Here is a 13,436-nt window from a genome sequence, read left to right on the forward strand (position 1 = left end):
CCGATGGAACTTCAATGCCATGTAATCATCTTTGAATTAGCAGAAAAACCCTTTTAAAGTTTCGGACCAACCAAAGACACTCTGTACATCAACTGTTTGACCAAAGATTGGAAGCTGAAGATTAAAAAAAAACATTTAAAAAATCAATCAATGCTATTTGTGTTAGAGAAATAGATCTAAAGCAAGACTTTTGCGTTTTTGGTGTAGATGGGGAACACCATAGAATTTTTCCAAAACCCAAGTGACAATCTTTTTATTCCCCCCCTTTGTATCAGATACTAACACGGTCATCTTTGAGAATCCATAAACTAGTCCTGTAATGGCTCTGTCGGGTTGCTATTATAATGAGATGGTTTGTTTCTCAATCACTGGCGAGGAAATACTGTTAACGTGGAAATTTTGACGATGTGCTAATTTTGACTATATTGACGATTTTTCTTTTCTCGTCAAAATTTACACTAGTCAAACTACGCATCATATATATAGCATCACAAGAGACATTGACCATTCTACAATTTTACCGCTTAATTTTCTCGGCTTTCCCCTATTAAAACTAGACCAAAGTTACTGTTAATTTCCTTTGTAATTAGTTATGAAAACATAGTGATATATAATCACACTTTTTAAAAAGAATTGAATCTAAGCTAGTATATCAAATACTAGCATGCATAAAGTAGCGTAATTATCATGCCTTGCTTGACCAGGTTTGTTACCTTAGGCAATTGATCGCTTATAATGAAAACAAAATACAAAATGGTACAGTAATTTATGTACCCGTAATTGTATCTTTCACACATATAGGGTTTGTACAATCTTACACACTGTAGATGGTCTTACTGTAACTGTGGAATTCTCTTTTTACTTTGTGAAATTAAAAATGCATATCTTGATTCACTATTTCGTCAAAATTAACACTCGTCAATTTTTGTAAACAAAAAATCGTCAATTTTTCAACTCGTCAATAAATCCACGTCCACAGTATATCGGTTTCAACAGAAAGACGCAGAGAAACTTCAATGTTTGTCATTTGATCCCAAGAAAAATATATACACATTCTGTTGTTATTTAGTCGTAAACTAGGTTAACTGCTCATACGCAGGATATACCAGTTAATTTAAAATAAATCATTTCTAATTAATATTTAATTTTCCATTTCTATGTTTTCTCCGTGATAATTCTTTGAAAGTTAGTTGACTTAATATCTTGATAATTCTACTGGAATGTTAATTTCGCCAAGGTCAGGAGCTATAAGTGCATCTAAATCTCGCGCGTCTGTCTTTGGAACTATTGAAATTTTTTGTCCAATCAAATGACGCATTACAGCCCAAATTAAAATTATTCGAGGTTTATTTCGCTAGTCGGAAAGGCCAGAGAAGTTGTGATTGTAAGTTTCGGAAATTTTTTACAAATATAAAAAAAAAAATTAATAAAAAAAATGAAATTTTATGATCGACGAATTATTTAAAATAATTAATAATAATTTGTATTGGCATAAATGAAAAAAGGCAGAAGTGTTCCTGACAATGCATGTTTAATCCTTTTTACATTTTTAATCAAAATGTGCTTTCATATATTTATCGAAGCTACCATAATGCATTTCGTCGACAAATAGGTTAGTCGGCAAACGCCCTTTCAAAAGTGAGAATTATAATGGCCGAAGGTACATGTAAAGAAAAAAGTACCGTCTACTGTTGTCCAGTTTGTTTGGAAAAAATAACCAGACCAAAATGCCTCCCTTGTTTACATAGTTTTTGTGAACAATGCCTGCAGACCTATATATCTAGGGCTGCCATTGGGAAAGATCCAGAGAAGTTTGACTTTTAATGCCCGTTATGCCGTCGCGTGACAGGTCGACCGGAACCAGGGATTTCCGTGGATGACTGGGCAAAGCATTTTCCTACCGACATATTGATCAACTCCTTAATGAAATCGAATGATAAAGAAAAAGATAAATTATGTGCCATTTGTCTACGTGATAACAAGAAAAGTAAGGCGGAGTCCTGGTGCCATGACTGTGCAGAGGCTATATGTGCATCCTGTAATTAATCTAATTAAAATTAGATCCTTTACGCTCCTTTATTTTGCTATGTCGCTGTACAGCGACATAGCAAAATAAAGGAGCGTAAAGGATCTAATTTTAATTGGATTGATCCTGTAAACATCTCCATCAAATAGTTGCTTCACTTCGAAAACACAAAATATTAGCGATACCTCTTGATGGGAAAGACGATCAATTTAATTTCCCGGAACTAGACGGACCCTGCCATTTGCATCAAGGCAAATATGTTGAAGTTTTTTGTTTAGATCACGAAACTCTTTGCTGCAGCGTTTGCTTTGCAACGCAGCATAGACACTGTGAGCGTGTGGAAGCTTTGGATGAAGTTTCTAAAAATATGCTGAATTCAGTCGTGGAATGGAATATTGACGCTCTTTCAAAACAATTAGAAAGCGTTTATCTCGAAAAGTAAAAGGCGCACTAATCTGAAAATTTCAGTAAATGTTTATTCATCATATTTAAGTGCATGATAATTATTTTGATAAAATATAGGCAAAAATAAAGATTTTATTATGCTTGAATGTACACGGGGTATTTACCTACGGCGCACCAAGGTTTTTGACTTGAATTGACCATAGAAGAATTTTTTTTTTTAAATATCACCATATCTTAAGTATACAAATGAAATGGGAGTTTTCTTAGCGAAGTCTTTTTTGATCGAGTCCCTGAGGAGTACAAAACATAGGATAAACTCCTAATGTAATTGCAAAAGACGCTATCACAGTAGACCGCCCGATATGAGATTTTCTATTAGTTGAATGATGGTGAGAATATTTTCCGTAACTTACTAATAAATCTTCAGAAGATCGCATGAGGGTGCCAACTGGTTCTTCGACCGTTCATGGAAACTAAAAATGTTCATCAATGAAATTCCTAAATTTAAGTCGGACTCATCCAACTTCATTTTCAGCAAAGATAAAACGTGACGCCGATTTAGACACATTGACGTTATAATCCATGCGCCGTAAGGTGATACAATACATGGCATAAAATCTCATAATTTGTTTATTTATGCATATATTTATCTGAAATTTGCTATGTATATTACTAAAATATGTACTAAATAATAGTGAAAATTTCAGAATGCAGTGATGTTCAGTTTCTGAACACTAGACAACTTGTCCACGATTTTACGGGACAACCCTCGTACATGTAAAATATGTCGTCCATGTTGTATATGTTTATACCTAGACAGGTTAGAAATAATTCTGAACTGAATTGTCTGGCTGTACTGTTATACATGATGGACATAAATTAACAATTCGGGAACTGATAAAAAAATATAAATATTCTGAAAATTAAAGAGAAAATATTCTGTATACTGACAAATTAAAGAAGGCTTAGTGCTTTGTAACATTTGGGTTACAGTGTACCACTTTTTGGAAGGTGTTTTGTGTACAATAAAAGACATGATAAGTCAACTCCAAGAGAAAAATAGAAATTTTTATTTCATTGGCAACAAAAATTAACTTGTGATAAAAATATGACAAAGTATAGTACATTTGATTACTTACTACCTTGCCATTATTTTCTTAGGATATCGATCATTTGACAAGTTTGTTAGATTGATTGATTGTATATTGTTTAACGCCAAGTCGGCAATTTTCAGCCATGTTTCGGCGGAAAGTTTGTTAGAATTGTAACGAACATAATGCTGTATAACAATGTAGAATCAATAAACCAACGAATTTTGAATAGAATGATTTTTAACAGTTACATCAACTAAATATTACAAGTATTTCCTTCTTATAGAGACCAGTGCTGCTAATCAGCCTATACACGACTGGGCAAGCCGTTTGCATGAATATAAATTTTCTTGAACATTGGCTGTTCCATCAGTTATGAATATTTAACACATTTATTTTTACTTTAAATGTTTTCACATACTAATGTTAATATAGGCAATAAAATATCTTTTTTTATATCTTATTGTTTAATTTGACCGGTGGCCCACGAATGATTACTCACAACGAGTCATTAAGTGGGCAATGTGGCTCTTCTAGGGATGTATATACTTTTCAAAATATAAAAAAATTAAAACGCATATAGAGTATTATAAATTTCAATAGAAAATTTGCAAAGGTTTTTAATTTTTTGTACCACCCTTGCTTAAAAAGTATGAGAATTCATAGTGATTTGAATATCCGTCCTTCCGTCTTTACGTCTGTCCGTCCGCCTGTTACCTTTTCGGATACCCATCTTTTACTACGACCATAAGGGATAAGGGAGAAGCGTAATCATTATTTTCTTCATTATATAGTTGTTCATTCAGAATATTTGTTATTAACAACCCTATTCCTTCATTTCAAAATTAATTGCGTTCGTTGAAAATCACTAAATAGTTTATAGTACTAGGTAAAGAAACATGCATTATAATTTTATTGTGTAATAATGTTTCCTTTCATTCTTGATAAAGTTTGCTGCAAGAATGTTTGGTCTTGGGATTTTGGATTTCTCGAGTTTGATGACAAAGGCATTGGATGTCTATTGCTAGATGCTAATAAGTAATTAAACAAAATTAATTTAAATTACTAATAATCATTCGATAAAGTTTTGAACTTTAGATAGAAATAAGAATAGTATTGTAAATAGTTTGAAAAAAAAATTTGTTTGTCTGTGTTTTCAGATCAATTAATTTGCTAACAATGAAACATTTTTTAAAAACCTTCTTTTTAAAGTTATATTTTGTAGGCAACATTTAAAAGAAATTATTGTTAAAGTTGGATAATTCGAAAATGAAGCACATGGAAAGGATTAACCCCTTTGTACGTTGTTGACGGAAAGCTAACAAATTTAAAAAATGCTGTCATTTTTTTGCTCCAATGTGCCGCAATTATTTTTTAAACCGAAAATAACTTGAGTCGTAGATTCTGAGGTCAAAATGGCATAGGGCACACCTAAAATTAATCCCACTATTTACAGTTGTCCAATTTGTTTGGAAATGATCATCACGCCAAAACGGTTGCATTGTTCTCATACCCTTTGTGAAAAATGTCTGCAGATTTTAATATCTAGGACTGCAATTGGTAAAGATCCAGAAAAGTTTGACTTCGATTGCCCTGTGTGTCATCGAGTCACAAATCGACCGGAACCAGGGATCGTTGTGGACGAATGGGCTAAATATTTTCAAACCAACATTTTAGACAACTCATTGACAACTTCGAGTGCTGAAAAATCTGATGATAAATTCTGTGCCATTTGCTTGCGAGACGACAAAAAAGTAAGGCGGCGTCATGGTGTAATGACTGTGCAGAGGCTACATGTGTATGTCCTTCCTGTAAACATCTTCATCAAATTATTGGTAGCCTGCAAAAACACAAAATCTCGACATTGCGTTTTGATAACAAGGATTATAAACCAAAACATCTGGAACTGGACGAACCTTACCCTTTACATCAAGGTAAATATCTTGAAGTTTTTTGTTTAGATCACGAGGCCCTCTGTTGCAGTGTTTGCTTTGCAACACAACATAGATACTGTGAACACGTGGAACCATTAGATGATGTTTCCAAAAAGATGTCAAATTTAGCTATCAAAAGGATTATAAATGTTCTTTCTAAAATATCGAAGATAACAGAAGAAAGCTTTGAATTCAAAGAAAAGGAATTAATTTGCATTTAACACAGTACATTAAAACAGAACTTGATCAACTGCAGAGACAGTTTGAGAAAGGTCTACAGAAAAAGCACGAAGATATTGAGGAAAGGTTGAAAAATGTGTTTTCGATTTGAAGCAATACCTTTTGTCTATCAAAAATGGAAAGATTCTTCTCTCTGATATTGAAGAAACAGGCTCCAGTAACAAGCATTTGTTTCTGCAGCAAAAACAACAAGAGATGTAGAAGAACAGTTTGAATGTTATAAAACTAAAAACGCAGAAGACGAAGAATATGATTATGAACATGATCATACCACAATTCTGAAACATATTTTTGAACGCAACAAAATAGATGACGTCAAGCTGCTTACAAAACCGTCAGGTACTATTTGGAACTTGGGTATACATTTATCTTTGTTTGGCATCTTTAAGACGGTGCAAAAGGCAGATACCTCAAAAGTCTTCGAGAGTTCTTCAAATTCCATGTCACTGACAGCAAGGAGGAAATTGGAATTTGAATTGTCTTCACCTGCACGCCTTGGGATTTTCCTGAACGAAGAAACACTGGTAATGGTTTTATCGCCAAATACTTTGCTATTTTGCGATCCTATCGACGGGACAACGATTCCTTGCAGTCCTCCTTTGGAAGTTGCAGGACAACCATTTTTGTGCATTGGACCAACCAATGATACTCTGTACATCACCTGCCTTACCAAAATTCAAAAAATGAAAATAAGAAAGAAAACAAATGGTGTCACTACCTGTTGCATTGGAGTAATTGATTTAAAACAAGATTTTGGCGTTTCTTGCGTTGACAAAGATGAAAGCACAATAATAACAGCATCCCAAGTTCAGGTGACCATCTATAAAATATCACCTGTTTTATCAACTGCTCGCACCTTTTCCTTTCAAAGTCCAGTAACTGGTCCCATATTTGCCTTGTCTAAAACAGGAGACCGGTTTGCTATACTAAATGCAAATGAAGAAGTCGTTTGTTATTCACTAACTGGAGAAGAAAAATTTAGGTATCAAAACCTATATAAGAGGAGCCCTCGATGTTTGTCATTCGATCCACTTAATAACATTTATGCAGTGTATTGGAAAAAAATATGAGCTGCCAAAACTTTTATACGCAATGTACATGTAGTCATGAGCAGTATAGTTATGGTATGTGCAATTATGGATATTATAATTCAAATACTGATTCCTATTCTGTGTCGATAAATGGTGATCTCCATAACAGATGTAATTCTTATGTACAAAGTAATTGTCAATCTTGTGGACAACCACCAAATGCATATTTAGAAAATGGCGGACTTTTCCAGATTCTGTACGATGGAAGTACCGGTCGATGTCTTATCTCGGATTATCCTAGAGTCATTTTTATGTCTTTCAAACAAGCGTGCGAAGACTTTTTAATCTCAAACGGAAAGAAGATTTCCATTTACAAGTTGAATTGCTAAGTTATAACTAAAAATCTTTTATCGTTAAAGTATCTGTGGACGTTCGTCTTTATTAATTTTAGCCACTTTCAGCTCAGCTTATGAAGTCGAGATCAATATCTCATAGACAATATTTACTTTACATTTGATTTCATATAATGATAAAATGGAGATATACATACGTGTGCATAACATACAAATTCAAAATATTACTCAATTTCATTGTGTCCTTGTTGAATTCGCTTATTACAAATTAAAGTGTTCCTAGATTTTATGATTTTTTTTTACATTTTGCTAACTGTGTCCAATAATTTCATACAAAAACATATTCTACACGTACATGCAATACCTTCCTGGACCTTGGTCAGTCAATAAGTTATAAGTAGAGTCTTTATCTGGTAATTGTTAGTCTTTATAAAATATTTCATAATACACTAGTAAGATTTGCAGGTGAAATTATTAATGAAATTTTAATAAATGAGACATTTTTTAATTCATGCATGTAAATCTGTCATCAAGCATTCTCTGGTGTACAGTATATATTTATTGCATGATAGTGAGGGAAACATGAAGATTTCTTTGCCCATGAAAAAAATCATATTTCCCGAGGGCAACGCCCTGTATGTCTTCAACCAAATAGATCAATGATTTAAGGCAACAAGTTACACGTCATAAAGGGATTGAACAAGTTTCAGAATATTAATAGTTTAAACATTAAATAAACCCAACAACGGATGGATAAATGACATTTTATTAAAAAATATCTTTAAAATTTGCAGTATATTATATTTATACATAGAACATTTGTACAATTTATTTTCATGCATATTATATGCGATTGATGAGCAAAAAGAATGAAGTAAATGACAAATGAATGTTTTTACCAGAAATAAGTGATATTTTTACAGTCATTCATTGAAACTTCACCTTTTTGCGAAAAAATCCTCAGATGCAGATGAAAGATATACAACATCATACATGCATGAAATGATATAGAGAAAAATGTTTTCAGGAAGGGTGTCAAGGAAACAAGAGGTCGGTGGGCCACAACGCTCACCTAGGTAACTTTGGACCTGCCATTCTTCACCAGGTTTTCCCTCTTGTGACGCAACCTTACCCCTTGGGCCATGATTTCAAAACTTTGAATCTACAGCAGCCCATTATGCTTCCGAATAAGTTTCATCTTTTCTAACCTAATGGTTCTGAAGAAGAATTTTTAAAAAAGATTTTCCCTACATATTTAAACGTTTCAATTTTGACTCCCTATTGTGTCCTCATCCAATCCCCTGGGGCCATAATTCAGCAATTTAATTTGAACAGAATCACAGGATGTTTCCACATCAGTTTCATACTTTCTGGATCAGAGTTAGTGCCAACTTTAGTTAGATTTGGCACAATGGTTCTGGAGTAGAATTTGATGTCAAAACTTTACAAATGGACGGACTGACATCTAAACAAACGCACAGACGCCAGGCACAGGGTGATTAGAAAAGTTCACTTGAAATTACATTTCAGGTGGGGTAATTACATAAATCTAAACAAGCACCATATAAATAAATGCCCATTTTGGACATCATATACAGAGATCTTACACACAATTGAGTACATTATGTTGCTTTGGCACCGTGAGTGAAAAAATGTGATAAAATACTATTATAATGAATTATAAATGAAAATTGTTCTAAATCAACGTTGATCGTTAAAGGTCGTTTGATTGGAAGCAAAGAATACATTAATTAATGATGTGTTCGTGTCTAACTTTACTTATATGTACCACGATTTTCAAGATGCAAATTTTCAATATGCGAGAGGCTTTCAATAAATAATGTCATTAGCTCGATGACATACAACTTAGAAATCATATGACATAAAGCTTGGCTTTGTCCTCATTATTGAATCTTTAATGAATTGATAACAGTTTATGTGACCACTTTTCATCACGTACTTTCATTGTGGGAAGCTGAAAAACAAGGGCTACTCGAGACACTGCATTATAAATGAATGGTCAAGAATCAGTAAAGTAGAGAGAAATTAAAGGCTTCATTAAATCAGTTGTAAAACCTGTAAATATCCTAAAAATGTCTTAACTGAAATATGTGCAAATTTACAGCAACCAATGTCTGTTTCATAGACACGTGAACAGGTGGATTTCAATAAACAAAGGTTAAATATAAGTAATAGGCATCAAAAATGGGTATCGTCCTTGGCAACAAGCGTATATTTACAAAAATTCAACAAATTATCACTGATTATGTCTCATTGTTTTATGTTTTATTGACTTTCAGACACTTAGCAAAATTGATAGAAATCGTTTTGGGGTACAACACTGTTGTAAAGAAATATTTGAAAGTAAAAAAGTAAAATGAGTGAAAACAACAGAGGGTAGGAATATGTGAACAGTTATTTTAAAAAAAAATGTACTTAACCACGTTTGTCTGAAATTCAAACAGATAATGAAACTCCATTTTGCTTTAAACCCTCAAAACAAATTTACAATAAGATGCAGTTACATGTAACAAGACTGCTAATGCTAAAAAAGCAAGAAATTGCAAGAGCTATAGATTTTTTTTTTTTTTTGCAAATCAATAAAAGGTTTATGAAATGAAGGAAACAGAATGAGGAATTCACTACATTAGATTTCTTCATGACAGCGTCGAAACCTACAGGCCATGAAGCGTAAAGGAGTTTTGGGGATAAACAAAAAGTTATTGTTTTATCACACCAAAAAAATTTGTAAGATCTTTCAACTTTTGACTTGTTTCATTTCCCAAACTTGATAAACACCTATCAGAAAGAAAAAAAAAGCAAGTACAGCAAATCATAGGATCTGCCATATTCCAGTATACGAACTTCATTGGTCATACTCAAAAATGTGTTCTAAAAACAATTAGAAATTAAACAAAAATGTTTCAGACCTGTGTTTTAATTCAAAGAGAATATTTTAGTTTTAAAAATCACTCAGACTAGATCATAGAAAACCGTTTTTATGTTTCTTTCCGAGCTCCAATGACATTATTTATTGAACGCCTCTCGTAAATGGGAAATATTTGTATAAATACAAATGTTGTTTTACAGTCTAGTGTCTAATACTCTGTTGTCCGTTGCCTCTTGTGGTGAATGATGTCCCTTTTCACTTATCTGAGGCTGTCCGTAACCTTGGCCGTAATTCTGAGGTTGTCCGTAACCTTGGCCGTAATTCTGAGGTTGTCCGTAACCTTGACCGTAATTCTGAGGTTGTCCGTAAGCCCAAGACTGGCTATATACTTGTTGTCCGTAAGCCTGAGGTTGTCCATACGTTTGTTGTCCGATTACAACTCCTTGTTGTTGCTGCTGTCCGTAAACACCTGCTGGTGACGGATCCTGACTCTTTCGGCAATCTGTACAAGTAGGATAATATTTTTCCATGAGGAGAGGGTAATATAATCTTTTATATTTCCTTACTTTTCTTTTAATTACTTTCATTTGTTTTATTGCATTTCCTGCATATAATGCTTTAAAATGAATTGCTAAAAAGGATTTCATAGATATTAAGCTTTTCAGACTGATAATTTCAAGTATAGTTTTTCAAGTCATTTTAGAAAATGAAAAATTAAAAAAGTATGATTATTGTAAATATTATTAACAATTTTAGTTTATGTTCAACCTAAACAGAGCAATTTTGTTTAAAAAAAAAAAAAAAAAAAAAAAAAAGAATCACTAGATTCACAATATACGAGGGTTGTCCGAGAAAAACGCGAACTTTCTGTATATTACAAATACTATTCAACCAAAACTCAATACTTTTCAAATGTTATTGGGAAATCATCTTTTAGATATTTTGGCTAAATATTATAGGGCTTTGATGTCATATGCATATAAAAACAGCATTTAAATGGTGCTAAATATTGGTGATCGGCGCACGGCAATTTATTTGACTTTAATAAATAGCATTGTGAATGAGGTTCTCGTTGTTATAAGCCTATAAAGCGATAATGTCAAAAATTTTATTTATTTAAAAACTTTTTAGGGATTATTAAAAACATTGGTTTTAAAGGTTTGTCTTTTTTAAAAAATATATTTTCTTGCTGGCCGGAATTTCAGACGATCCTATTTTCAAAGTAAATAAACGAATGAATATTTGTACGAGGGCCATTCGAAAAGTTCCTAGACTTTTGTCGTAAATTTTTCATTTAACGTCATATTGCAACAAAATTCGTTACACATTTTTAACATAAGATTCAAATAATTTGAGTGAAAAAGTAGAATATATATTTTGATATTTCTAAAAATTATCAACGATTTATTAATATAGCAAAATTTGGGCCACGGAGCAGGGTCAAAATGGAGAAATTTACAATATAAGCTTTATATTGTTTATAGTCATACAATTAATAATCAGTTGGCGCTTAAATTGAATTATGATTCAAGTCTCTATATATAAGTAAAGTTTTATAATATCAGATGCTAAGGGGTAATGTAATGCATCACTTTGTTTAAAAGATTTCAATTTCTAAAGTCAGATAGACTTGATAAATATAAAAAGAGCAGAAAACGAGGACGCCATAAGACGTCACGTAGCAGCAGGTCGCAATACATATACAGTTTTGTTTTGCATTCGTGAAACCACTAAAAAAAACTCTGAAAATGCTGACGGAACCAGGAAATATTCTTTTAAAAGAGTCTTGCATTTTTCTTTACTATGAAAGACATCTTTTGAGTGGAAGAGATTTCGGATTGGACGATTGATGGTCTGTGAGGAAACAGAATATTAATAGTTTACAATCTTGTCTCATGAGATAGTGACGTCATTAAACGTGACGTGCACGTCACGGTTGTGGAACTTGTGAACGCAGAGATACGTGGTAAAGAATTTAAAAACATTGATAATTAAACTTAAAACTACTCGAACAGTTGTTAGCAAACAAGCTGTTAAGTGTTATTGATACGTTTTTATCAATATTGAAGACGCTGTAAATCAAACCATGTATAAAATCAAAATAAAATAAATTCTGATAAACTTTCTCGAAATTCTTTTTTGACGTTACATTGTTGTTATGCGTGGTGACAAAACATGTTGCTTTTAAATTTGACTAACACAAGTGCCATTTAATCAAAAAGAATGAAACTTCACATATCGACAAAATTAATGTTTTAAATGTGAAAATGTTTTTATCTTTCATTTTGTAAAAATATTATAAGGAGGAGAAACATTGTCTACGTATTTTTTGCATGACCGTCGTAGATACTTACTGAGACAGACCGCTATACAGATAATGAAAAAGACAACACCTCCGATGATAGGTCCAATTACTGCCCTGATAAAAAAAATAAAACATCTACCTTTACCTGTTTGATAATATCTATTTTCTAAGATTTAAATACAAAATATCAGGTATCTGGAACGAGCATCCTCGTAACCATTAAAATTACGAAGATCCAGAGAAACACTAGTGGATAAATATAAATCGAATCTTAACAACATAAGATCTAGGAAATGAAAAAAGGACAGGTATACTGTAACCCCCTCTCCTAAATAAATATAAGGGAAAAATCGAAATTCATGTACACTGTATATTTATTTATTTTTTTGAAAGATTTGTAACCGGTTGACTGATAACTCGGTCGGAACGATAGCAATCGGTTAAAAAATTTGTAATCGGTTAGTCGGAAAAAATAAGATTTGTACAAATTTGAACCTAATTTTGTAAGGCATTCATTTAAGAAAAATCTTTGCATAAGCGATGATAATTCATCGTTTGCACATATTCAAGCTGACTTGGATCGAATTATGGTTCTCCGGAATAAGATTGTAGGGTAATTGGTCATTTTGTGTTTGAAGTGTTTATTATTGTTAAAACACCAGGTATATGTACATGTAGTTACATCTACCCTGACTGTCCCGTATTCTTTTAATGATAATTAAATCAATGTTGTGAACTGCGAATTAGTATGTTTGGTTTTTTTTGCAGTTATCTATCGAATAAATTACTTAACAAACTTTTTAAATTAAGTGATGTATTTCAGACTAAGTTTTAATTTTAGTGACAACGCAGAATGAACAAATGCGAAATCTGCAATATAAATGATTTCTTAGACATGATTCGTATGGATGAAACTAAAATAAAATGTATAAGCTTGTGTTTTTTTAAAGCAAGGATCAAGACAAATACAAATATATAACATTTAGACTTAAATATCAGTCTTCTTGTATATCTGAATAAATCTACTTAGGAAAAAAGATTTATGTACATCAAGAAAACGCTTATTTTGATCCGGTTAACCGGTTAATCAGTCGAAACGTCTTGCGGTTTACCGGTTAGCAATTCTGTATTCGATTGCCATCCCTAGTCTAAATCTATGGT

General features: G+C 32.5%; 1 protein-coding gene across 1 annotated transcript in view; it reads right to left on the reverse strand.

The window, feature by feature from the left end:
- Positions 1 to 8,008: 8,008 nt before the first annotated feature.
- The window catches only part of LOC134244077 (uncharacterized), a 32,766-nt gene continuing 27,338 nt past the window's right edge, over positions 8,009 to 13,436 (reverse strand). Inside the window, exons 4-5 of the mRNA XM_062726352.1 lie at positions 12,325 to 12,389; positions 8,009 to 10,472 (exon numbers count right to left, since the gene is read on the reverse strand). Of these exons, the coding sequence (XP_062582336.1) occupies positions 10,165 to 10,472; positions 12,325 to 12,389 (373 nt within the window). The 3' untranslated portion in view covers positions 8,009 to 10,164. The remainder of the gene's footprint in view (positions 10,473 to 12,324; positions 12,390 to 13,436) is intronic.

Source organism: Saccostrea cucullata, unplaced genomic scaffold (assembly GCF_032062105.1).
Source record: "Saccostrea cucullata isolate Sc308-1 unplaced genomic scaffold, CSIRO_AGI_Scuc_v1 ctg769, whole genome shotgun sequence".
Lineage (NCBI taxonomy): Eukaryota > Metazoa > Mollusca > Bivalvia > Ostreida > Ostreidae > Saccostrea > Saccostrea cuccullata.